This window comes from Asterias amurensis, chromosome 2 (assembly GCF_032118995.1).
Source record: "Asterias amurensis chromosome 2, ASM3211899v1".
In the NCBI taxonomy this organism is placed as follows: Eukaryota; Metazoa; Echinodermata; class Asteroidea; order Forcipulatida; family Asteriidae; genus Asterias; species Asterias amurensis.
The window spans coordinates 2,659,836-2,686,509 of record NC_092649.1 but is presented as its reverse complement, the minus strand read 5'-3'; the positions used below and the strand labels follow the sequence as shown (position 1 = coordinate 2,686,509).

The 26,674-nt window shown below is 38.9% G+C and overlaps 1 protein-coding gene across 1 annotated transcript; it reads right to left on the bottom strand.

Annotated features, from left to right (window-relative positions):
• Positions 1-13,831: 13,831 nt before the first annotated feature.
• Positions 13,832-26,096, bottom strand: LOC139934126 (uncharacterized). Its single transcript, XM_071928422.1, has 2 exons — positions 24,941-26,096; positions 13,832-13,935 (listed from the first exon to the last, which is right to left on the bottom strand). The coding sequence occupies exons 1-2, from the start codon at positions 26,094-26,096 to the stop codon at positions 13,832-13,834; spliced, it is 1,260 nt and encodes a 419-aa protein (XP_071784523.1).
• Between the last annotated feature and the right edge of the window lie 578 nt (positions 26,097-26,674).

The window sequence follows — 26,674 nt, the reverse complement described above, 5'->3', positions numbered from 1 at the left end:
GAACTGACGGTGGAAGTACATAGCTCAATAGCCCTACATAGCACTCTTTCTCTGTACAAAAACGAAAGTGTAAGGCCGCCAGGGCTAATACTTAAAAGTATTTACTAAAATGCTAAAAGTATCTACTTTTACCAAAAAGTAAATTCTTTTAATTTTAGCACTTACTTACTTCCATATGAATAAAACGGAGAATATACTGCAAAATGCAAGTAAATACTAGTGATTTTTCAAGGTAGCTCCAGAGCTACCTTGGGCACAGAAGTAAAAGGCTCGTCCGAAGAAATGACAGTGTTTATGAATGTTCCTCACAGGATAAATGTTTTAGTCCAAAGGAAAGACATCACTGGAATATTAAATAGACACATACACAGTGTTTCACAACAGAAACAACACTTACAAACTCAAACTGCTTTTAATCAAACTTGTTTATATATGCTGAGGATAAAATAAAACCGTTTGTAAAAAAAAAACCGTTTTGTATCATTACAGTAAGCTTTTTAAAAAGATATAAAGAATTTTTTCAACTCAGAAATGAATGCCTCGATCTTTAAGGCTAATTTTTCATAAAATCAGAAGTAATTTTTTAAACAATTAAATGCATTTCAATAGAATGTTGTTCGTGTTATTATTAAAACTTTTAAGTTTAAGTTTAACAGCTATGCTCTTATCCAGCTCTCATCTTCTCTATACAGCGCTGTCATGCTCCACTCCGAGTTTCAAAAGCTTAACAAAAACGTTTTTATTCTGTGTGTCCAGATGAGTCGTCTTCATCAAAATGTTGTCAGAATAAAAACCTCATGGCTGACTTGAAGACTTCTATGTTTCTGTTAAATCAAATGCTACTTTGGCTGTGTGTGAGAGTGCGTACGTAGACGTGAATGGGAGTTGTAATACAAAGGAAACCTTTTGTTAGGAGCCATTCAGCCATGGTATATCAGAAGTATTTACTCCAAAGCATTAAGTGAATACTTTGCAGTAAAAGAATAGGTTTATTCATACGGAATTTAGAAGATGCTTTTACTGAATGCTTCTACTTGGTAGTTTATGCTTTTACTTTTTGCTAGTACTTGTCAGTAAATACTACTTTTTATTCATACGACCCAGTGTTCTACGTGCAACTTTTTTTTTTTTTTTTTTTTTTTTTTTTATGCCTTTTTTCTTTCTTTTTAGTAAGTAGGGGGCGAGCCATTCCTCGAACAAACCTGAATATCTAATGATTCCCCACTTTAGAACATGCACATAGAAAACCCAAATATCACCCCGCTCCCTTCCCCCGACGTACGTTGACTAAAAGTCCACCATTCCAAAACGGCTCAAGAAAACTTAGAGTATTTCCTTGCAGTCTCGATAAAAATTTACCCCTTTTTCGGCAACGGAAACAGACATCCGTGTCTCTCGGCACATACAACTGCTTCTCTTTGATGTCCTCGGGTGATAGAGGAGCGAACTCGGAGACGTACTTACGAAGGAGAGCCATAACATAAGCTACGTTACGATCGTGGAGCCATGACATAAGCTACGTTACGATCGTAGAGCCATAACATAAGCTACGTTACGATCGTAGAGCCATAACATAAGCTACGTTACGATCGTAACCGGTCTCGTGAAGCCTTGAGCAACTGAAGCCTGCCAGGTTTTGGACTTTTAAAGCCGACTTTGCCTGTATTGAACAAACGTGATACAAGTGCAAACAATCTGCCAAACCTCCTTTAAGAAGCTTCTTTTATTGAGCTCTAGTCGTATAGGAACCCCACTAACCGGGCCAGTTTCCTATATTATGGTGCCAAAACCGCTATAAAGGCACTCCCCATTTAGAACTCTCTCAGACCATACTCAATGCATAACCGCAACGCCATTCAGACTAAGGGGTAACTGAGGGGGTACTCCCGGCCCCCTGAGCCGTACCTATAAATACCGCCCTCCTACCAAGGCTAACTAAGGCCACAGGCCAATCCAACAGAGGCACCAAACTTTCAGAGTGCACACCTCCAAGTCTATTTCCAAGGGCCTTCCCCTGCTGCCTGCCAAATCGGAAGTGTGGCATTCCCCGTTGCCTTTCCTTTTATTTCTAACTTTATAAGATACGAAAGTCCTGCTCCCCTACTAGCTAGCCTTTTTGGCCGGTAATCCACCCTTCCATTGACCATCATTCTGTCCTCACTACGTTACTCTTAAGGGATCGTAGCCACCCCATTTCTGTAAGATAACAACTTTGAATGGGTATAATTTCCGCTTTTTCGGAGCCTTCCCATAGTTCTTTGCCCTCCTTCTGCTATGTTGCTTGTGTTTGCTTATACATCTGACGAAGACCCGGTGTGGATCAAAGCTAAGGCCATCTCCCCTACTGGCTCTACACAAGTATATAAATTTATTTTGTATGTCTAAAAGCTTCAAATCATGATCTCTGGATGTAGGCACTCTCCAAATACTAGACCTCATTTTGCCTGTAGAGATTTTCCAGCGTCCATTGGCCGATTAAACCAAAATACGCCTAAACCTAAGGGGGCACTCCCCGTTTTTCCCTAACTTCCAAGGCCCAAGCAAGGGGGACGCCCCAGTGCCGGCCAAGACCAAAAGAGAGGGGCACTCCCCGTTTAGAAACACCCATTTTCAGGGCTCATTACTCAGGGCACTCCCTCATTACGCAAGGCCTACCCAAGTGGGGCACTCGCCATCCAAAGCGTTTTTTTTTTTTTTTAGTATTATTAATGGGATCACTCCCCGATGAAAAACCAAAGATGGTCACTCCCCATTTCAAACACCCATTTTTTTTTTTATTTTTTTTTTTTCCATTTTTTTCTCATTTTTTATTCTTTTTTTTCTAGGTTTATTTCTTGGGGCTCTCCCCGATGAAAAGCTAAACAAGAAGATGGGCTATTCCGTCCCCAATTAAAACACCAATATTTCTGGGTTCATTACTGGGGCACTCCCCGAAAGAAAGCTAAACAAAGATGGACACTCCCAATTAAAAACACCCGATTTTCCGGGTTCAATACTTGGTGCACTCCCCGAAGGAGCTAACCAAAGATGGGAACTCCCCATTTAAAACACCCATTTTCCGGGCGTATACTTGGGGCACTTCCGGTAGAAAACTAACCAAAGATGGGCACTCCCCATTACATAACCAATTTTATCGGGTTCATTACTTGGGGCACTCCCCGAAGGAAAACTAACCAAGGATGGGCAATCTTAAACACCCGATTTTCCGGGTTCAATCCTTGGGGCACTCCCAAAAGGAAATCGTACCAAAGATGGGCACTCCCCATTTAAAACACACGATTTTCCGGGTTCAAAACTTGGGGCACTCCCCGAAGAAGATGGGCACTCCCCATTTCAAACACCCATTTTCCGTGTTCATACTGTGGGCACTCCCCGAAGGAAAACCAAGGATGGGCACTTCCCATCTTAAACACCCAATTTTCCGGGTTCAATCCTTGGGGCACTCTCAAAAGGAAAGCTAACCAAAGATGGGCACTCCCCATTTAAAACACACAATTTTCCGGGTTCAATACTTGGGGCACTCCCCGAAGAAGATGGGCACTCCCCATTTCAAACACCCATTTTTAGGGTTCATACTTGGGGCATTTCCGAACATAAAACTAAACAAACATAGGGACTCCCTGTAATGTCTTAATAGACTAACGAATTAAATCAACACTAATTAAAAGCAATAATATACGAATTCAATCTCTGCATCAACATGTGCTTTATTCTCTGTTCCTCAGTTTTCCATTCTGCCTCCGTGGGACCTTACACGAGGTCAACTCATTTGCATAACCGAGTGTGATCACGTGAACACTACACTCCCCATTTAAAACACCCGATTTTGGGGGTTCATTACTTGGGGCGCTCCCCGAAGGAAAGCTAAACCAAAGATGGGCACTCCCCATTTAAAACGCACATTTTGGGTTCATACTCGGAGTATTTCCGGATCTAAAGCTAACCAGAGATGGGCCCTCCCCATTTTTTCTTTTCTTTCAGGTTCGTTACTTTGGGGCACGTCCCGATGTAAACCTAACCAACGATGGGCACTCCCCGTTTAAAACACCCATTTTCTTGGTTTATATTTGGGGCACTTCCCGATAGTGCATAAAGCAAACAAAGATGGGCACTCCCCATATTTACACCCGATTTTTCCGGGTTAATTATACTTGGTGCAATCCCCGAAGGAAAGCTAACCAAAGATGGGCACCTCAAGTTCTAAATCTGAGGTCTCAAAAACAAAAACTATGGCACTTCAGAGGGAGCCGTTTCTCACGTTTTATACCATCAACCTCTCCCCATTACCTGTCACCAAGAAAGGTTTAATGCTAATAAATATTTTGAGTAATTACCAATAGTGTCCACTGCCTTTAATATAAGCCCATTAATGAAACCTTTTGGCTCTTCTGCTATGAAGCTTAATAAGGGCTTACTCGGAAGATATTTACTCGCATGATATTTTAGAACCACATTTTGGTTCTAACGTGACTTTTTTTGTTTTTAAGCTCGAAAACGGCGAAATTTGATGTTTTCTTTGAGGGACTGTTCTTCTCCATTCCTAGAAAATCTTCCAAGTAAAGCCGATGTGCTCTGGCCCTTTAAGCTTCATAGTAGAAGAGCCGAAAGGTTAATATGTAATAAACACTGATGTTTCTACCAAAACGTGACAACATTCCTGTTATAATGGAGGTGACAATAAATAATTATGATATTTCCATGGGTTCATCGTATGGAGTTATAATTGAAGAAAAAACACGATATGCCTACAGTGCTTATTATTAATGACTACACAATATCAAATTTCCCCTTTCCTCTGTGATTGGTGGGACCACTGAGGTTTTACTCCCACTATTGTTGTATATACCCGCCTGTGCTTTCATTATCTCGCCACATCCACTCTGCCGTTCTCGATGGGGTGCACGAGTGGAGCGTCTGCGACAGTATTGTGATAAAAGAGGAGCGGGAATAATAATTTGAGGAGCGGGAATTACAAAGAAGGTTCTTCTGAAAGCCAGAAAGGGTTTTGGGTTGCCCCTCGAAAAAGCACTAGTTCGATAACAAAACAGGTCTCGAAGATTTATTCGTGGCGGTAGGGGGAGGGGTACGGGGGAGGTCCACCCAGAGTCATTCTGTGCCGTTCTCGATGGGACGCACTCGGCAAAACATTGTTGTTTGTGATTGGTTTTTAGTCAATCACGTGAGCACATTCTGATGAACAGTCGGTGCCCTTCTGCAATAAGCCATTTCGAGATATGGTGGACACAATCCTATAACACTATAGGGTTTGGGTACTATTCGCACCGCTGTGGGCGTTGAGGGCGACTGACTCTTTGTCAGTCGCGATTCTGGTGTCCACCGGATGGACGTTTTGACGGAAGGTCCAAAAATTTTAAGTTGACAAGACGTCGAGAAAGTAGAACAGAGATGAACATCTTGAAGTGTTTTGAACTAACTTGTATTGTGTAGATCCCAATGGCGAAATAAAGCTTGTCCAGACGTTAGCGCTAGTGCATAGAGAAATGGCTAGTGGTACGTATAATCTCAGTCAACCAGCTGGATGGAGGGGTTAAAGTCTAAATCCAACTGTGTTGTTGTCACCCGGCATTGTTTGCTGATTGTTTTATCTCTGACCTCGAGGGACCAAACTTGTCCGAACGACTCTATACGACATCACGTCCCACTAGCGAACTTTTCTGGACAAGCTTTAAAATATAGGGTCACTGAGTACAAGGGTACTCTGTGTATTATTTTTATTATCATAATTTATTCGGCCATTTCATAAAGAACAATAACAATACATGTAATTGCAAATAAGATTATAGTAAAAGGAAAAACAAAATAAAAAATTATGTTGAACAGAACTACATAGGCATACATGCTAAATAATGACAACTAAAGCACTGGTCCTGAATGATGATGACTGACATAAGGTTTGGATACAACAAGAAACATGTGAAGAATAGATGAGAGAGTAGGGTAGATTGGGAAAGGAATTGCTTGTATTGCTTATAGCTGTGTATTGTTTATTTTGTATGGTGTTTTGAATTATATTTGTATCGACCAGTTAGTGATGGAATCAGCTTTTTTAATGACCTTACTTACAAGCGGATAGTGGTAAATGCAAACGGGTGTCGTCGCTATCTGGAGTTGCTAAGGTCTATCTAATATGCGAGGCAGGTGGACACTAATCGTAGAAGGCTGAAGCAACATTCTTTTCAGTGATAGGGGTGATTAACCCAAACAGTGCGCTGAAACATCATATTATTATCTTTGATATGGGTGATTAAGGCAAAGAACAATTAAAGAGTAGACTTGTTTTTGTTTGCCTTTTATCCAGCTTGCGTCCATTCAAGGGCGCAGTGTTATTAAATTTTAAGGCAAACTTCTCTCTCTCTCCTAAGGTCGGAGAGAGGTTATTGATAGTTTAGCCAAAAGTTTTTTTTCATACGACTCTTCGGCTGGTTTTTCTTGCACCTGTACCCTGTCTTGATTTTGACTCACACTCACAACTTTTTCTTTCGTTTTGTTTAAAATGTACTACGACGATATCGATGTGTTCGAAGCGTTGGTTAAGGAGGGTTCCACCTCAGTCGAGGACCTGGAACTTTTCCGAGTAGAAATGAACAAGAACCCATACCTGCTGGATTGGCACGGTATGGAGCTTGGTCAAGAGTTTCTTTCACAAAAAGATGCTTTTTGTATCGCCATTAAGAATGGAAACATGCCATATACACAATGGTTAAAAAAGAGGGAGTTGTTTTGGACAATCAAAAATGCTGGTTGTGCCAATTGTACTTTGTAATCATTAAATTTGTGTTTTTTTGTTTTGTTTGTTTGTTTGTTTGTTTTTGTTTTTTTGTTTGCTGTCCTCGGGTACTTGACCGTGACATGTCAGAACTTAATCAAAAGTTCATTACCACTTTATCAAAGGTCATTACCACTTTAACAAAAACAATCAGCATTTAAGAGCCAAGTTATTCTCTACTGCTCACACATTGTCAATGGTTAGCCCAGAGCGATGATCGTTTTTAACCGGGTAAAAATAGTTGAGCACCATGGCCCAGAACAACGTGGACTGGGGTCTTGAATATACGGCCTCTCAAATGGAGACCATAGATCGGATGGAAGTCGAAGCTGAGATTTCAAACATTGAATGGAGTCCAGATTATACGGCGAGTCAAGTTCAGGAGATAAACGAAATGGAAACAACGGCACCACAAGAGGTAAGTAAACTTCCTCATAAAATAAAGTAAAGTTTGAACTAGAAATAGTATTTTATTGTAATAGTGTCGCCAAAAACAGGAGTTCTGAGCTGGTGTGTATAGCCAGTTAACGTTATGTATTTCAAAGAGCTTGTTTGTTTGTTTCGTCGTTATTATCACAGCCTCAAGAAGGAAAGGGTGTGATTTGATTTCGAGATCTCAAGTTCTAAATCTGAGGTCTAATAGTGTCCACAGCCTTTAAGTCAGATTAAACGTTTTCGATCCATGTTTCTTTCCATTCATTTAACAAATTAATATTATGATTTTATCATGGCTTTATACTACCCCCCCCCCCCCCCCATCAGCGACATAGCATTGACAAGTCACTGTACTGTCTTTCAAAGCAGACGTAACGAGCTCTCGCCAACTTTGAGTTCGTCATTACTGAAGATAAAACGCGTCCTTTTCCAGCCAAACGGCACCTTTCTCTGACGTCATACCCATTATTTGAGCAATTTCATTTCAATAAGCACCCATGTAAAGAAAAAATTTCACCATTGTATCGTCTGTAAATGGCAGTTTTGTTAATGGAATTGGTAGATGCAATATATTTAATTACACCCATCTGTACAGGAACAATGTCGAGCGTCGCCTACCTTGGAAACAATGTTTAGCAGGTGAAGCAGTGAATATTACCCGGGAATAGACATTGAGATGGGCGGGGCGAGAGGAGGAGGAGACGGCAGTTCAAACCGCAACCCTATTTACATGTGTCACTATTTGTGTATATTGTATACAAATTCTTTGGAAACACACCCTAAAGAGATGGTACACACCATTGATCCATATGCACTGGACACTAATGGTAATTACTTACTTGGTAACGAGCATGGAGAGCTGATGATAGTATAAAACATTGCGAGAAATGGCTCCCTCTGAAGTAACGTAGTTTTTTGCACTCAATTGAATAATAAAATACTTCAGGCCTGAAGCCTTAGTAGTATGTAAGGCGTATATGACCCCGTTTTTATAAGGGGGGGTCATGACCCACAGTCATGTGGGTCATTGTGGGTGTCCCACACTGCCAACGCAAACGGTGATCGGGTAAATCGATGTTTGTTTGTTTGGTTGTTTGTTTGTTCAAATAGTATGCACAAAATTAATTAATTGATCCGATGCACAGTTATTTTCTGCGCATTTTGATACCTGTTTTGTTGCGATACGATGCTGTTAGGCGGATTCATGGGTACTTGAGTGGCTTAAGGGATAATTTCAAAAGTTGCAAAAGCTCCTATTCAAATATGAGCGTTGTACTGTGACGATTGAGATCAGCATTATTTGTGCCCGCCTTTTACAGTGATTTGTCCGTATGTGATAATTGTGCGAGTCTGGGGTGAATATGGGCTTTTGCAAATTTAAATCAACCTAACAACATCGTAGCGCAACAAATCGACTATCAAAATGTGCAGAAGATAACGGTGAATCTAATTTAATAATTACTTGTTTGCATACTATTCGAGGCTCCGATAAATCTGACCATTTGTGAGTGTTCAGATACTTAATTTACGCAGTTTATGATTATTATTATTATTATACATACCCGCTGCTGTTCCGCTTTGCGTATAGAAAGCCACACTGCACAAGACGATCTAAATAAAACAGAACAGTGATTGCATAAGTTTATTAATTATCCTAAGTTATTAATTAATCTTTAGTGCAAACAACTCTTCATCTTCCAAATGTTTTTTATGCAGCTGCACCAAGCCATTGGAACAATCTTCCCGATCAACGTCTTGCCATCACTTACTGAATTCAAAACATCGCTTAAACCTCAACTTGTCCAGATTTATTCTGCTGAGGCTATTTATTTATTCATTCCTGTGTATTGTTACTTGCGCTGTCGTACTTTCAGAGTCAATTCGTTGATAATCCTTGTTTATTTCTTCAACATTCCCTTTTCCACGATCAAACATTTTTTACATTCTGCAAACCTGCGGTTTGTAAACGTTTCTAGTAAATTTCCTTTCATGTCGTACGACTCGAGTGCGCAAGAAACGCCCATTTCAACCTTTCTTTCAGTCAGACATTCTTCGCGAACCACCCTTAAAGGCATGCACACTATTGATAACTTCTGAAAATAATTGTTAGCATAAAAACTACTCGATAGCGAGCAATGGAGAGCTGTTTGTAGTATGAATATTCTGAGAAACAGCTCCCTCTGAAGTAACGTAGTTTTTGAGGTAAAGGTAATTTCTCACCAAAGTGTTTGACTTAAATTCGAGACCTCAACTTCGACGACCAATTGAGCTCAAATTTTCACAGGTTTGTTATTTAATGCATAGGTTGGGAAACACCAAGTGAGAAGATTTTTCTTTGACAATTACCAAAGGTATCAAGGGGTGGATTTCACAAAGGTAGTCCTAACTTAGGACTAGTCCTATGCAATGCTAAGACTCTTAGCATTGCCTAGGACTAGTCCTAAGTTAGGACTACCTTTGTGAAATCTCTTAGCATTGCCTAGGACTAGTCCTAAGTTAGGACTACCTTTGTGAAATCTCTTAGCATTGCCTATAGGACTAGTCCTAAGTTAGGACTACCTTTGTGAAATCTCTTAGCATTGCCTATAGGACTAGTCCTAAGTTAGGACTACCTTTGTGAAATCTCTTGGCATTGCCTATAGGACTAGTCCTAAGTTAGGACTACCTTTGTGAACTCTCTTAGCATTGCCTATAGGACTAGTCCTAAGTTAGGACTACCTTTGTGAAATCCACCCCAGTGCCTTTAAGTCAGACATTCTTCGGGAACCACCCTAAACGGTCAAGGTAATTTGTGACCCCCCCCCCCCCTTCTTTTTTAGGCAAAGGCCTTTTGTGTTTTCCATTGAAACATTCGGATAAAGGAGAGTTAATGTGGAGTGTGGAAACGTGCTGTGAAAGTTAAAAGCAATGTGAGCTTGATGGAGAGAGGACGTGGCGCGAGCCCGCGACAAAACCAGCAGGCGAGTTGATACAGCCACCGTATCGGTATTAGGCCAGGCCGGCCAACCAAAGTTATGGCCGAGAGGCCAACTTCGTGTACGAATCTTTGCAGTAACGGCAGCCTGAAGCCAAAGACTCCCCTTCAATTACCGTAAGTTTTTTTGTTAGTTTAACGAAAGTTGAGAACTAAAAATGTGTCTTGATAAAATTGTGCATATTTTCCGCACCTCGCAACCAATGTATCCGCCCTAAATTAGCTCAAATTTTACTGAAATAAAAACGTCGAGAAATTGGTGGCGAGGTGGTAAACCTTTTCAAAATAGTATGTGTCAATAAGAGTTCTACTCCTACAGAAACAGGCTTTCCCGTACCATTAATTTTGCTGATTTTTCATTCACACATACAAATCTTTTTTCTTTTTCTTACTAACAAACATAGGACTCTTAAAGTCAAAGACATTTATTGTCACCAACTTGGGTCCCTCATGCAGCAGTCTATCCGTAATACTTTACCATACTCAATTAATTATTTACACACAATCATGAGATTCACTCGGACTTTACTCGTCAAGCCTCCAACCTTTTACCTGTACTTCTCTCGCTCATAAAACAGTCAAACTTGAGGACCAAGGCTCTGGAACTAGCTCAACTCTCAACTTAAGCCTCTAGAAATCTTTCTTAATTTAATAAAGGTAGTGAACACTATTAGTAATTATTCAAAATAATTATTAACACAAAACCTTTCTTGGTAACGAGTAATGGGGAGAGGTTGATAGTATACAAATATTGACTGCTTCGAGTGCTATGGTTAAAACTATGACTCCCGAGGTGATCCCCGGATCGTTCTATTTTCCCGAGGCGAAGCCGAGGGAAAATAGAACGCTACGGGGATCACCGAGGTAGTCCTAACTTAGGACTAGTCCTATAGGCAATGCTAAGAGATTTCACAAAGGTAGTCCTAACTTAGGACTAGTCCTATAGGCAATGCTAAGAGATTTCACAAAGGTAGTCCTAACTTAGGACTAGTCCTAGGCAATGCTAAGAGATCTCACAAAGGTAGTCCTAACTTAGGACTAGTCCTAGGCAATGCTAAGAGTCTTAGCATTGCCTAGGACTAGTCCTAAGTTAGGACTACCTTTGTGAAATCCACCCCTTGATACCTTTGGTAATTGTCAAAGAAAAATCTTCTCACTTGGTGTTTCCCAACCTATGCATAAAATAACAAACCTGTGAAAATTTGAGCTCAATTGGTCGTCGAAGTTGCGAGAGAATAATGAAAGAAAAACACCATTGTCACACAAGTTGTGTGCTTTCAGATGCCTTGAATTCGAGACGTCAAGCTGTACCATCTCTTTAGGGTGTGTTTCCAAAGAATTTGTATACAATATACACAAATAGTGACACATGTAAATAGGGTTGCGGTTTGAACTGCCGTCTCCTCCTCCTCTCGCCCCACCCATCTCAATGTCTATTCCCGGGTAATATTCACTGCTTCACCTGCTAAACATTGTTTCCAAGGTAGGCGACGCTCGACATTGTTCCTGTACAGATGGGTGTAATTAAATATATTGCATCTACCAATTCCATTAACAAAACTGCCATTTACAGACGATACAATGGTGAATTTTTTTCTTTACATGGGTGCTTATTGAAATGAAATTGCTCAAATAATGGGTATGACGTCAGAGAAAGGTGCCGTTTGGCTGGAAAAGGACGCGTTTTATCTTCAGTAATGACGAACTCAAAGTTGGCGAGAGCTCGTTACGTCTGCTTTGAAAGACAGTACAGTGACTTGTCAATGCTATGTCGCTGATGGGGGGGGGGGGGTAGTATAAAGCCATGATAAAATCATAATATTAATTTGTTAAATAGTTCAAACTTTACTTTATTTTATGAGGAAGTTTACTTACCTCTTGTGGTGCCGTTGTTTCCATTTCGTTTATCTCCTGAACTTGACTCGCCGTATAATCTGGACTCCATTCAATGTTTGAAATCTCAGCTTCGACTTCCATCCGATCTATGGTCTCCATTTGAGAGGCCGTATATTCAAGACCCCAGTCCACGTTGTTCTGGGCCATGGTGCTCAACTATTTTTACCCGGTTAAAACGATCATCGCTCTGGGCTAACCATTGACAATGTGTGAGCAGTAGAGAATAACTTGGCTCTTAAATGCTGCTTGTTTTTGTTAAAGTGGTAATGACCTTTGATAAAGTGGTAATGAACTTTTGATTAAGTTCTGACATGTCACGGTCAAGTACCCGAGGACAGCAAAACAAAAAAACAAAAACAAACAAACAAACAAACAAACAAAACAAAAACAACACAAATTTAATGATTACAAAGTACAATTGGCACAACCAGCATTTTTGATTGTCCAAAACAACTCCCTCTTTTTTAACCATTTTGTATATGGCATGTTTCCAACCTTAATGGCGATACAAAAAGCATCTTTCTGTGAAAGAAACTCTTGACCAAGCTCCATACCGTGCCATTCCAGCAGGTATGGGTTCTTGTTCATTTCTACTCGGAAAAGTTCCAGGTCCTCGACTGAGGTGGAACCCTCCTTAACCAACGCTTCGAACACATCGATATCGTAGACATACGCCTTTTGGCGACAGTTATTTTTTTAACTTTTATGCTCTCCTGGGCACCCCACTGTTGTTTTTCTTTGTTTTCTTAAATATTTTTAATGTATGTATATGTGCTTGTAAATGTGATTGCCCGAATAAATATTATTATTATTATTACATTTTAAACAAAACGAAAGAAAAAGTTGTGAGTGTGAGTCAAAATCAAGACAGGGTACAGGTGCAAGAAAAACCAGCCGAAGAGTCGTATGAAAAACAACTTTTGGCTAAACTATCAATAACCTCTCTCCGACCTTAGGAGAGAGAGAGAAGTTTGCCTTAAAATTTAATAACACTGCGCCCTTGAATGGACGCAAGCTGGATAAAAGGCAAACAAAAACAAGTCTACTCTTTAATTGTTCTTTGCCTTAATCACCCATATCAAAGATAATAATATGATGTTTCAGCGCACTGTTTGGGTTAATCACCCCTATCACTGAAAAGAATGTTGCTTTAGCCTTCTACGATTAGTGTCCACCTGCCTCGCATATTAGATAGACCTTAGCAACTCCAGATAGCGACGACACCCGTTTGCATTTACCACTATCCGCTTGTAAGTAAGGTCATTAAAAAAGCTGATTCCATCACTAACTGGTCGATACAAATATAATTCAAAACACCATACAAAATAAACAATACACAGCTATAAGCAATACAAGCAATTCCTTTCCCAATCTACCCTACTCTCTCAGCTATTCTTCACATGTTTCTTGTTGTATCCAAACCTTATGTCAGTCATCATCATTCAGAACCAGTGCTTTAGTTGTCATTATTTAGCATGTATGCCTATGTAGTTCTGTTCAACATAATTTTTTTATTTGTTTTTCCTTTTACTATAATCTTATTTGCAATTACATAATAAAAATAATACACAGAGTACCCTTATACTCAGTGATCCTATATTTTAAAGCTTGTCCAGAAAAGTTCGCTAGTGGGACGTGATGTCGTATAGAGTCGTTCGGACAAGTTTGGTCCCTCGAAGTCAGAGATAAAACAATCAGCAAACAATGCCGGGTGACAACAACACAGTTGGATTTAGACTTTAACCCCTCCATCCAGCTGGTTGACTGAGATTATACGTACCACTAGCCATTTCTGTATGCACTAGCGATAACGTCTGGACAAGCTTTGTTTCGCCATTGGGATCTACACAATACAAGTTAGTTCAAAACACTTCAAGATGTTCATCTCTGTTCTACTTTCTCGACGTCTTGTCAACGTACTCATCAACCCGCTGTGTTTTCAATTCATGAAAATACAAACGAAACGTATAGACTTCGTTTGTGCTGCGTGGAATTTTGTCGCCGCTCCGTGAATTTACAAATCACTCCCGCCCCTCCATCTGAGTACAAACAATAACGGTTTGCCCTCAGAGATACTAACGTGAGTAAATTACTATTTTCTTTCTTTCTTTCAACATCATCTTCAACATCAAACACACACAACACTTACATATCCAGGCTATGTGTGTACACGCCGATACGGATCGAAACTCACGAAAAAAATAGGTACGCGCCAAAATTTGCGCACCGCGCCAAAATTTACGCGCCCAAAAATACGTGCACGCCAAAATTGCGCACGGACAATTAGGTACACACGTGATTTTTTTGAGAATTAGGTACGCGTGACTCAGACATTACTACTTACAGAGTGCGGGCTGATTATACATAGAGCGTATGAACATGCCTTTGAATAATTCATAATGACGCACTGCCAGGGGAAACGTTATCCTTTTAGAGCGATTTACCGTGTCCTTTGGGACCAGACGGGCCAGACAAATTGAGCAGTTATAAGTTCTGTAAAGAGTGCGTAGGCACTTTCTACATCACACGCCGATAGATTTTTTTTTTTTTTTTTTTTGCTATTAAAAGGTCATCATTGTCGGTGTAACTATGGCAACTGGAAATCTAATGGTGGTTACTACTTGCTGCTTTTAATAAAGCAGAATCTATTGGTGACGTAGAACGAAATATGGGTCAGACAGAATTTAAAGGCAGTGGACACTATTGGTAATTGTCAAAGACTAGCCTTCACACGTTGGTGTATCTCAACATATGCATACAATAACAAACCTGTGCAAATTTGAGCTCAATCGGTCATCGAACTTGCGAGATAATAATGAAAGAAAAAACACCCTTGTCACACGAAGTCGTGTGCTTTCAGATACTTGGTTTCGAGACCTTAATATCTTAATCTGAGGTCTCGAAATCAAATTCGTGGAGAAAATTACTTCTTTCTCGAAAACTATGTCACTTCAAAGGGAGCCGTTTCTCACAATGTTTTATTCTACAGCTTCCCGTTACTCGTTACAAAAGTCAGGTTTTATGCTAATAAATATGTTGAGTAATTACCAATAGTGTCCACTGCTTTTAAAAAGCTGATACATCAAAAAAACACTTTCAGATAAAAAAGACTAAACAAACACAAGTGAAACCATGCAAACAATGACGGACTATTACACACACGTTATCATAAATGAATTGTGGCGTGTACTTTTTTGACTCTAGTTGTCTTCGGTCAAAGACGGCATTAATATAAAATCTTCCCTCGAGCCACACGATCCGGAAGAATTGTTTCGTTGCTTTAATCACTTCCCGCTAATTCCATGACAAGGTGTACATCTGCATGTAATAATACACAAGCTCGCCAGTGCTTAGAAACAAGATAATGCCAAGCATTATACGGTTCCATTATTTAAACTGCTGGCTATAGACCATGTGAACTTTGTTTACAATAAGTGTGATATTGTAAATTCTTTGAGTATTCTGAAAATGTGAATAGGTCGTTGAATTTGCGAGATACTTAATAATGGAATATATTAATTACTTTCATTCCTTTAATTTGTAAATAAGTTTTGAAGTGTCTTGTTTGTGAATGATGAGATATTTTTGAGTGTGAATAAACGGAATCAAGAGAAGAAAAAAAAATTAATAATAATTAATAATGGAAGAAAAAATACCATTGTCACACGAAGTTGTGCGCTTTCAGATACTTGATTTCGGGACGTCGAAATATAATTCTGAGTTCTCTTAATCAAATTCAAATATTTTAGTAGAAATTTGCTTCTTTCTCGAAAACTACGTTACTCCAGAGGGAATAGTTTCTCATAATGTCTTATACTATCATCAACTCTCCATTGCTTTTTACCGAGTAAGTTTTATGCTAACAGTTATTTTGATTAATAACAATTTGACAAAATTTCAAGAGCATGCTGTACCCCGGAGTCGCTACAAGTAGTGCATCGTTTTTCTTCTTTATTTTCGTCTGATAGATTTTAATGCTATAACGTATACGTCTGGCTCGGTGAGGCACTGTACCAATTTATTGCTTTAGTCTCAGCTAGAGGCGAACAGGGAGTTCATAAATCGGTAATTTCATATTCGGAGATGCATCAATAATTCATTTATAGACTGGAATGGTGCTATTTATATCGTAATGAAAAAATAAACGCTGTTTATCTTGGACACTATTGGTAATTATCCACAATAATTGGTAGCATCCAAATTTATTTGAAAAAAGCTATTGATAATAAAGCACTTTGTGAAACGGCTCCCTGTGAAGTTTAGTTTGTGAAAAAGCGATAATTTCTTTCCCCTTAAAAACTTCAGATCTTAAGCCTTTTATTTGCATCTGAAAGCACACTTCGACGACCATTGAGCAAAGATGTTCACAGATTAGTTATCTTATGCATATGTTGGGACACACTAAGTGGAAACACTGGTCTTCGACAAGTATTTAAGATGTACAGTGCATTTAATGAAAAACCAGTACATTTCTAATGATTTTTTAAATAGTTGTTTGTGTCTTACAAGAAATCATTTGAGTAGTGAGCAAGGGATTAAAATGTGTCCCTCAAATTTCCACAAATCTCTATGAATTGTTGGCGCATAATGGGCTACACGGCTGTATTTTTAGTTTAAGGTGTGAGACCGCTGACGTCACCAGAAGAAAGTGCGAGGTTGTCAGTCTCGCCTTTAGCGCATTATGTAATTTAAAAAAGTAATAGGACGCGCCGTGGGGATCGAAACAACCTCTTTTCCAAAACTGCGCTTTGGACGTTATAAATATATGTATAAATCACCCTGGAAACATGTTTGTCTTCACACTCTGGGGAAAAAAAAGGATTAAGTTGAAATAATAAGTACATTTGCTAAAACATAAAAGACCACTACTCCCATGATAACTTTTACCCCGGTGTTTCCTTTGTTCTGCCCGCATTGAAATCTCTACATGACCTACGGGAAAAAATGTGTTGAGATCTAAATCATGAGAAATTTATGTAATTTGTGTAAAAGACAGTGGACATTATTGGAAGTTGCTAAAGACCTTCTCACTTGTTGTATCTCAATTTTATATACAACATAACGAAGATGGTTGATTTCGAGATCTCAAATTCTAAATTTGAGGTATCGAAATCAAATTCGTGAATACTTCTTTCTGGAAAACCATGGCACTTAGAGGGAGCCGTTTCTCACAATGTGTTATACTATCAACCTCTCCCCATTACTCGTTAACAAGTAAAGTTTTATGTTAATATTTATTTTGAGTAATTACCAACAGTGTCCACTGCCTTTAAGCACCTTTATTCACTGGTGCATCTTAGTCTGGTAGCTTACTGGTTCTGAAGTTCAGTCTAAAACTATTTTTCCCGGTGAAATATTTCCTCCTAAAATGAAGTCATATTCTGTAAAAAAAATTAAAAAACGCAACAGCTGGTCTCTCGGCTGTAACAACCAAAATTTAATGTGTTTACATGCTGTGAATTGCGTGGCTTGTTACTACTTCAAACTGGCTCTTACATGTTACTTCATTAAATGGTTGACCACACAAAACATGAACACTGTTTGCGACTATTTTATCTGCTCGCATCCCGTACAGAAAAATCTCAATTGTCTTCTTGTTTTTCTTTCTTTTTTTCAACTGGCCCAATTAAGACACCACACACCCTCTCATTACAAAATACTAAATCGCCAATTATTATTATTATATATTTCTGACGCCGCGTATTAAGAGTCAGTTCAGGTAAATAGTTGACATATTTTGCTCACGGTCAAAAAATGATTTTTTTTTTTAATACTTTGTGGGTGGAAGGGCCTTGGGGTGCAAGTAAACAAAATTGCATTTTCAGTTCCATATATAGCCTGTTGCCATGATAACGGCTCATTTTGTTTTTTGGCCATTTTAGGCCGATTTTGGGGTCTGAAAAACTGTTTTTTTAGCTCATATATACAACTCCACCCCACCAAAATGCAAAATTATTTCAAAAAACCTTGTAAATCACTACAAAGTATCATCCTTGGCCTTCCTTTAGAAAACAAATTATTGCTTTAAATATCACCCTTGTGCCATTTTTGCATCGTTTATTACAGTATGTTTTTAGAACTTGCAAAATCGCCATTTTTATCCTATTTTTGGACCCCAAAAAGTCAACTTGCCAGGGGGCTCAGAAAATTCTCCTTTCGGCTGTGGTTAGGGCCAACATTGGTATTTTCATATCTGGTGAGAAAAACTTGGGCAATTGTATCCTGTTGTGACAATACTGCCTCAAAACTAGACTTTTTTTCCCCAAAACGTGAAAAATGCCTTTTTAAGGGTTATTTCACATAATATTGACATATGTGTCCACATTTAAAAAGAAAGGAATATTTTTCTAATACTTTGTGGATGGTAGGGAATTGGGGTCCAAATAAACAACATTAACATTTCAAATCATAATATAACACGTTGCCATGGTAACAGTTCATTTGTGTTAATGTCAATTTAGGCCGATTAGGGGGTCTAAAAAACTGTTTTTTAGTTAAATTTACAACTCCACCCCACCAAAACACACAAATATTTCATAAAACCTTTTCCATCACTACAAATTATCGTCCTTGGCTTTACTTGAGACAACAAATCATGTTTATAACGTGCATTAGAGTATGTTTTTAGAACTTGCAAAATCAACATTTTTACCATATTTTTTCCCTCAAAATTTCATTTTTTCAGGAGAATATTTTCCTTTCGGTTTTGAATAGGGCCAAAAAAAAATTCTTTTTATTTCTGGTAAGATAAACTTGGACAATTGTATCCTGATGTAACAGTGCTGTCTCAAAAGTAAACCCTTTTCCCCAAAAACACGGAGAAATGCATTTTGAAATATTTGCTTCATTTTGAATTTATAACAGAAAGAAGTAATAATTCCATCAATCTGGCAGCTTTTCATATAAGCACTCTGTAGGCTTAATAGTGCATTACCCAATATTGATAAGAATTAGCCTGTGCAATCTCCACAAAATAATAAGATTTTTGATGTCTTCCATAAGGCTGTGTACAAATCGTGCCTGCAGGGAGTCAAGGCTCTGTGGCTCTTTTGTAAACATGTGATGTCACAGGTCACATCGTCTATACTGCTGTATTTGATAGCACTTGTTTCTCCATATAAACCAGTATTGCCAACCCATCCTCAGCCGCCCCCCCCCCCCTCCACCCCTCAACCCCTCCCCATGCAATCAAAAAAATCTATTATACCGCCATTTCATCAAGATCACAGAGGCTTGTGAAAATACAAAGAAACATACGATTTCATCCTGCAAATCAAACTACACTTACATCTCTAATTTGTGTATACTATTGATTGCAATATGCTTCTCTTCATATTCATGCATGATGCCACCCTTATAACCCACAATGAGGCCATCGGCGCACGTCTATGGCAAGCCATATGCCCAATAATTCGATAAACAGTGTTTATCGTCGATAAACTAAGTTTATCGCCGATAAACACTGTTTATCGACCGATAAACATTGTTCTTCGAGAAAAACTCTGTTTATCAATTGATAAACTTAGTTTATCTCGATAAACACTGTTTTTCGCCGATAAACAGAGTTTATCGAGATAAACTTGGTTTATCAAATGATAAACACTGTTTATCGAAAAACTGTGTTTATCAAGCGATAAACAGAGTTTTTCGAAGTGATAAACAGAGTTTTTCGATAAACACTGTTTATCAACTGATAAACACGGTTTATCGAAAAACTCTGTTTATCGTCGATAAACACAGTTTTTCGATAAACCGTGTTTATCACTTGATAAACAGTGTTTATCGAAAAACTCTGTTTATCGCCCAAACTGTGTTTATCAAATGATAAACATAGTTTATCGAAAAACTCTTCATCAAGTGATAAACAGAGTTTATCGAATTAATGAGCATTTGGCGTTGGCGCATAACTGTGTTTATCGAAAAACTGTGTTTATCGACCCGATAAACACTGTTTTTCGATAAACCGTGTTTATCACTTGATAAACAGTGTTTATCGAAAAACTCTGTTTATCACTTCGAAAAACTCTGTTTATCGCTTGATAAACACAGTTTTTCGATAAACAGTGTTTATCAGTTGATAAACTAAGTTTATCTCGATAAACTCTGTTTATCGGCGAAAAACAGTGTTTATAAGCATGTCTTAAGCATGTTTTTAAACAATGGAATTGAACTACAGCGCCTGATGTTGCTAGGTAGAGCGTTCCAAAGTTTGGGAGCACAAGTGGAAAAGGCTTGCCATACACGTCACGCCACCACCAGTACCAGACGCTCGATCTCATTTACAATGGCCGCGCCGATGACCTCGTTCTAGGTTAAATGGTGACGTCAGGCTAGAATATTAGGAGATGCGTATGGGGAGTTTGAGCACGGATGCCGTCTTGGACTATCCCCATTGCATTCATGCACGCCAGTCAGGTCCACATCCGCAGAGTCTGCTCGGACAGCATACACGAACACGCAGTACACAGCAGTCTACATGTACATTCAAACACGAATCGAGTCCAGGTGCGGAGTCGGTCACTGTGTGTGCATGCGTATCATCCTGCACGGACTCCGTACATATGGGCAACCTTGTAAAATTCAACTCAACTTTATTATCAACTCAACTCATTCTAATACAAGTCGACATTTATTTCCACAATGCGAAATCACATACAAGTAATTACAAAGAAGGTCTATTGAGCAAAGATAATAAAGAATACTAGGATAGTAGTTACGACCTATAGGACGGAACAAAAAGGTGAATTGGAACTAGAGACTGACTGAGGTACAGGATAAAAGGAGAAGCTACTCAAGATAAAATGCGATTGTATCATAGCAACCCAATCCAAAACTAAAGGTATTTTGCGCAATCCAACACGCCTTAACATTGATCAAAACATGCTTACACTTATTCTTTATATAAACTGCTCACAAAAAGTAAGGAAACATTTTTCAATCCAGTATATTTGTTATTATTTAATACTCTTTTTGTATATGGTATGTATCATTGCAAAGCTGAACTCTTCCTCTTTAAAATGATACCACAATTGCAATGATTACATGTTGCTGGACTTGACCACGTTAATGAGAATGAGACAAAGTCACAAATCAAATGTGCCAAAATTAGCAATATTTTTGTGTTACTGTATGACATGACACTGTAATTCAAACAAGCAAGACAACTTACTGATCTTAATCCACTTGATTGAGACAAGAAATTTGGTATAGAGCAAGACAACTTACTGATCTTAATACACTTTATTGATACAAAAAGTTCAGTAACGAGTGGATGATCCGAAGGCGTTGATGACAGCCTGGCACCTTCTTCTCATGCTGCACACAAGTCTTGTGATGCGCTGATGATGAGGAATTGGCGTTCAATTCTTCAAGAAGGAACCTGGTTAGGTCAGCCACAGTTGATGTGTTGGTGGTTCTGGCGCGGACAGCGAGGCCAAGCTGGTCCCACAGATGTTCCATGGGATCCAGGTCTGGACTGTTAGCGGGCCAATCCATCCGGTGCACCCCAACATTTTTCAGGTAGTCAGTCACCAGTCGGGCTCGAGGGGGGCGAGCGTTGTCATCTTCAAAGATTGAGTTTGGTCCAAAGTCTGCAAGTATGGGACTGCATCCGGCTGTAGAATATCGTCTTGCAAATACCCATCAAACAAGGTGTTTTTCATGAGATGAGGGTAAATTGTGTCCGATGAGCTCACTGGTGAAAATCACTGTGTAATGGTTCTGAAAAGCTTGATCGGTTTGATTAATGAGCATTACCTATTGACCATTCACAGACAACGGTAATTTTGGCACATTTGATTTGTGACTTTGCCTCATTGTTATTCATGTAGCCAAGTCCAGCAACATGTAATCATTGCAAATGTGGTATCATTTTAAAGAGGAACAGTTCAGCTTTGCATTGATATATACCATATACAAAGAGAGTATTAAATAATAACAAATATACTGGATTGAAAAAAGTTTCCTTACTTTTTGTGAGCAGTTTACATATTATTTATGTAGAATTGGGGTTATCTTTGTGGGACACAAAACACAATGTCCATAGATTTACGTTAATAAACATACACGGTTTGAAGATAATGATGGTAGAAAGCTTTTCTTAAAAGTATTACCTGCCGAGGTGCTGTAGTTTTGAAGAATTTAGTCAAACTAGTCACGAAAATAATTTTAGCAATGTAAAACGTATTTTTACCAGTTTTTGGTATAACTACCATTACTAGTATAAATGATTAAAACCAGTTATGGTATTTATACCAAAACTGATAAGTACATTTTACATGCTAAAGTTGAAACGAAAACTATTTTTGGGGGGACATTGCTTTACTCATTTCTCAACTCAAAATCTGTACAGCACCTAAGCAAGTAATATTTTAAGGTAAGCTTTCTACAATCATTATCTTCAAACTGTGTAAGTTTAATGTAAATCTGTGGATAGTGTGTTTTGTGTTACAAAAAGTACCCAGCCCTTTTAACATTGATCTAAACAATGTAAATTTTGAAAAATTTGCAAAATGCTCACACTGGTTCTTTTTGTAATGTATCGTAGGAGGTCCTATTTTCAAGGTTTCCCTAAAATCGTGGCAAATCTTTTGACTCTCTGTGCGCGATGTAAACAGTCCCTGGATACAAATTGTGTGGTTTTTATCTGCCAAGCACTTAGAAACACGTAAGGCTCCACTGGTTATTTGCAGTTGTAAATGCAAAAATGTTGGTATTTTAGGCATTTCTACAAGGTACAAAAATATTTCATAATGTTGAGGCCATATAACAAAAATTGCATTCTGGAAAAAAATACAGAGGCTTAAAGAAGCCATGTGCCTTACATTATTTTCTAATATTTTCTGAGATTTGTGTTTTAACCCTCGTATCAATATTATTATAAATATTAAAATTTTAACATCAGCTTGGTGATTCAATTATCACTTTTTATTTATACGCTTTATTATAAATATTAAGGGGAAATGTTTATTGAAAATAAATAAAAATCAGATTTAAGAGCCAATGATTATTCACACTTTTTATTTAATTTTGAAATTGTTTATTTTTTGCAATTTACCATGGTAATTTTTAAAATGTCATAAAAAATATTGTGAATAAAATGAAGACAACTGCTGGCTATAGAGTCATACACAGAGTCTCACAGAACACTTGTAGTCACTGCAGATGTTTCTTCCATGTATGGCTTCACCGGGAAACCATTCTTTCTCGTTTGCCTTGAAAACAGGAAAAACTCAAAACAAATGGGACCATGATGAAGTCATTGAAGATAGGTGTGTGGTGTGAAAATTTCAATGTCCATCAAGTTTTAATTTATGTTTGTATACTCAATATAAACAAATGAAGATAATTAGGGCATCGGTTGATATATCGCATCATTATTTTTGTCCCAATTGAAAGAAAAAGGCATAATACCGTGAAAACTGGTAAGAGAAGGATATATTTGTTACAGCTTTTGTTTATAAATTATACACGGTTACACATAGAGCTAATGTTTGCGGTACCTCGCACTAAAGTCACAATTTTATCAAAGTCACAATTTTATCAGTCGTCTCTTATAATTATTATACGATTTTAACAGCACATTTTAAATGTTTGCCAAAATAAGTTTAACGCAGTGATGGTATAACAGTGAACAATAACTAACCAACCAACAGATTTAATCAACACATTCGGAAAGTCTGCAGTATATCGATGTGTGTGAGCGTGTCTACCCGTTGAACCCGAGAACATTATTTTGTTGCACGCTGTGAAGGGATCCATGGTGTTCTGAACACTCTCGGGGGCAAATGGCACCGAGGTTGCCCCTTCGGGCGTGCAACAAATGCTTTGTTGTACCATGGTTACAATATAGGAGGCGTTTTGTTGTCATTTGTATGACGGAGTAGGAATTAAGCAGACGAACAGTTGTTTTACAATTAAAAGCTATTCTTCACTGTTCCCTCGAACCCTGGGCTGTTTCTAACTGTGCAAAACGTCTGTAAATCGACCAACTGTGGGACGATCAGTAAATAAAACTCATGCTACTGCATCTTTAAACATGTAGCATGCGTCTAGGTATCACATCGCAAGATTGGTGTTCGACCAACAACACTAATTCAAAATGTGTTACCGTAGTATAACAATACAGAAGGGATCCGGGTTTTGTGGTCTTATAATAATATAGGAAAAGAAATTTCCCTGAATCCTTTTTTTTTCTGGATAGCGTAGAATGTGCATACGTGTGATTTTTTTCACAGGACTCGCGAAAGTACTGAGTATACAGTGCTACACACATCGGTGTATTATGGGTAAAATCTAAAAAAATTAATATTCTTTATCCCCGATGCAAATTTAACATCTATTATACCTAGTCTTATAAAGAGCAATGTTCATTTTGTTACTTAAACCTCAATGCATGTCTGTGTTGCTTAAAGACACTGACACTATTGGTAATTACTCAAACCATTCGTTAGCATAGGAACTTGGTTTGTGACGAGCAACGGTGAGGTGTTGACAATATAAACAATTGTGAGAAACGGCTCCCTCTGAAGTAACGTAGTTTTTGAACAAGTAGTAATTTCTCACTAAAATAATTATTTGAATTTAATTTGAGACCTCGGCTGAGGTATCTTACTCTAGCATGTGCAAGTACACAACTTGTGCGGCAAGGGTGTTTTTCTTCCATTATTCTCTCGCAACTTAGGCAACCAATTGAATTCATATTTTCATACCTTGTTATTGTATGCATGAATGTTGAAATACACCAATTGAAAAGACTGGTCTATGACAGTATTACCAAAGGTGTCCATGCCTTTAAGAATACTATGTAGTTAATCAAGCAAATTCAGCTTGAAAACTGTGTTACTTACATAGCTTACTTAGCACCTCTTTACACTCTTTTCTAAACCGTCTATTTGCAAGTCCGTAAATAAACGGATTGACAGCGTTATTTAAGAAGAAAAGCACTCGTATCTCATTCATGACTATGTAGAAGAGAGGGTCGACATAAATACCCTCGTCTTCACCCGCATCGGCGTTCACAACTGCTATCATGATCCAGTGCGGCAGCCACAGTAGAAGGAACACAACGCTGGCCACGAACAACATCACGGTCGTCTTACGCTGAAGGGCTGCGTTGGTATCCACCTTTTTAGCTTGGCGCTGTTTGACGGGATTCAGACGTGGTTTGTTCCTTTCACTCGCTGTGTGACGAAACGCTTCAGGCTTCTTCGGTGGTCCTTGTGGGGCGGTATCCTTTCTGGCAGGACTATGTACAGTGGATGGTTGAGATGTATCATGGTGGGGTACGGAGTTGAGAGATTTAGATTCAGTCATGACTGTGTCTTTACCTGGTTGTCCACGGGTAGGCTCTTTGGACGAAGAAGCAACTTGCAAGCTGGAAAGATTCGCTGCATTTGCAGAAGACATAATGCCGACTCGGACATGTCTACGGATGGTCATGAACACTTTGGTGTAACATACTCCAATAATCGATAGAGGAAACAAAAAGGAGCTCATGCGAGCCAATGATGCCAAGCTCACAGACGGAGTAGGCGTTCTGCCAAACTGCTGGCCGTATTCAGGAACGGACATCAAGGCCCCGAAGATAAATGAAATCACGACCGCTATTTGTCCCCGTCTGAGGGTGAAGAACCGCCGTTGCGGACGGCATATGCAGTCGTAGCGATCCATTGCAATCACTGTAGTGATCGAAACTGATGCCATGACCGACGTGATCACTATTTTCTGGGTGATCGTAATGGCTTGCTGCATCCCTACTATCTGTTCTACAACGTCGATGATCTTTACCGAGCAAACGATACAGTCGGCCAAAGCCAGGCCCTGAATTAAAACGATGGTGCTGGTTTTGACAGTCTTCCTCCAGTAAACGCGTATGATGAGGAGGTTACCAGGAACACCCAGTAGCACCACCAGTATCTCAACAACCACGCGGAAAACGCGCACATTTGGGAAAGCATCGTCTGCGGATAGTTCAGATGTATTTGCTGTGGGAAACATATCCATTGCTACAGAAAGACAGGTCCAGAAATTCAGTTTGCTGTTTGTAACGAATCGTTTATTTTCTTTGCTTTATTTTTGTGATGCTTCACGACACTTTAGTTCCTGACACAGAGGAACAAGTTTCCTTGGAATAATTGTGGCGTTGTGAAAAACATTTTGCTTTTATGGACATAAATAACAGATCCAGTTGCGTGACATCCTGTCTCATTTACATATGTCAGTTATTGTTTTTGGAACTCGACCATACCGACCAATGAAAAGGCAGGATAAATATACCAGGGATGCTTTACAAAATACGTGCCTCTATGGGGTCTTTCACACAATGAAACAATGGACCCCTGATGCGGAATTTCTTTGTTCAACTTGGACCCCACACGGAAATTAGTTAGAAAATGGAATAAAAAAAACAACATAAGCAGGACCCCACAAAACCAAATCCATGGGGTATAGTGTGCGTGTGTTGAGGAGCCCTCACACACGCAACTTGTGTGTACTTTGGCCTATAGGACTGACACGTCATAACTCTATGATTGCGAAACAACGCGCATCTAATTCAAACGAATACGATTATCCGTATACCT

Bases quoted from the DNA above. Each gene is read 5' to 3' on its own strand.
- LOC139934126 (XM_071928422.1), bottom strand. From the start codon at position 26,096: ATGGATATGTTTCCCACAGCAAATACATCTGAACTATCCGCAGACGAT. The intron at 13,936-24,940 runs GTAAGTAACACA...TGTATTGTGTAG, and splicing joins AGAGGTGCTAAGTAAGCTAT to ATCCCAATGGCGAAACAAAG.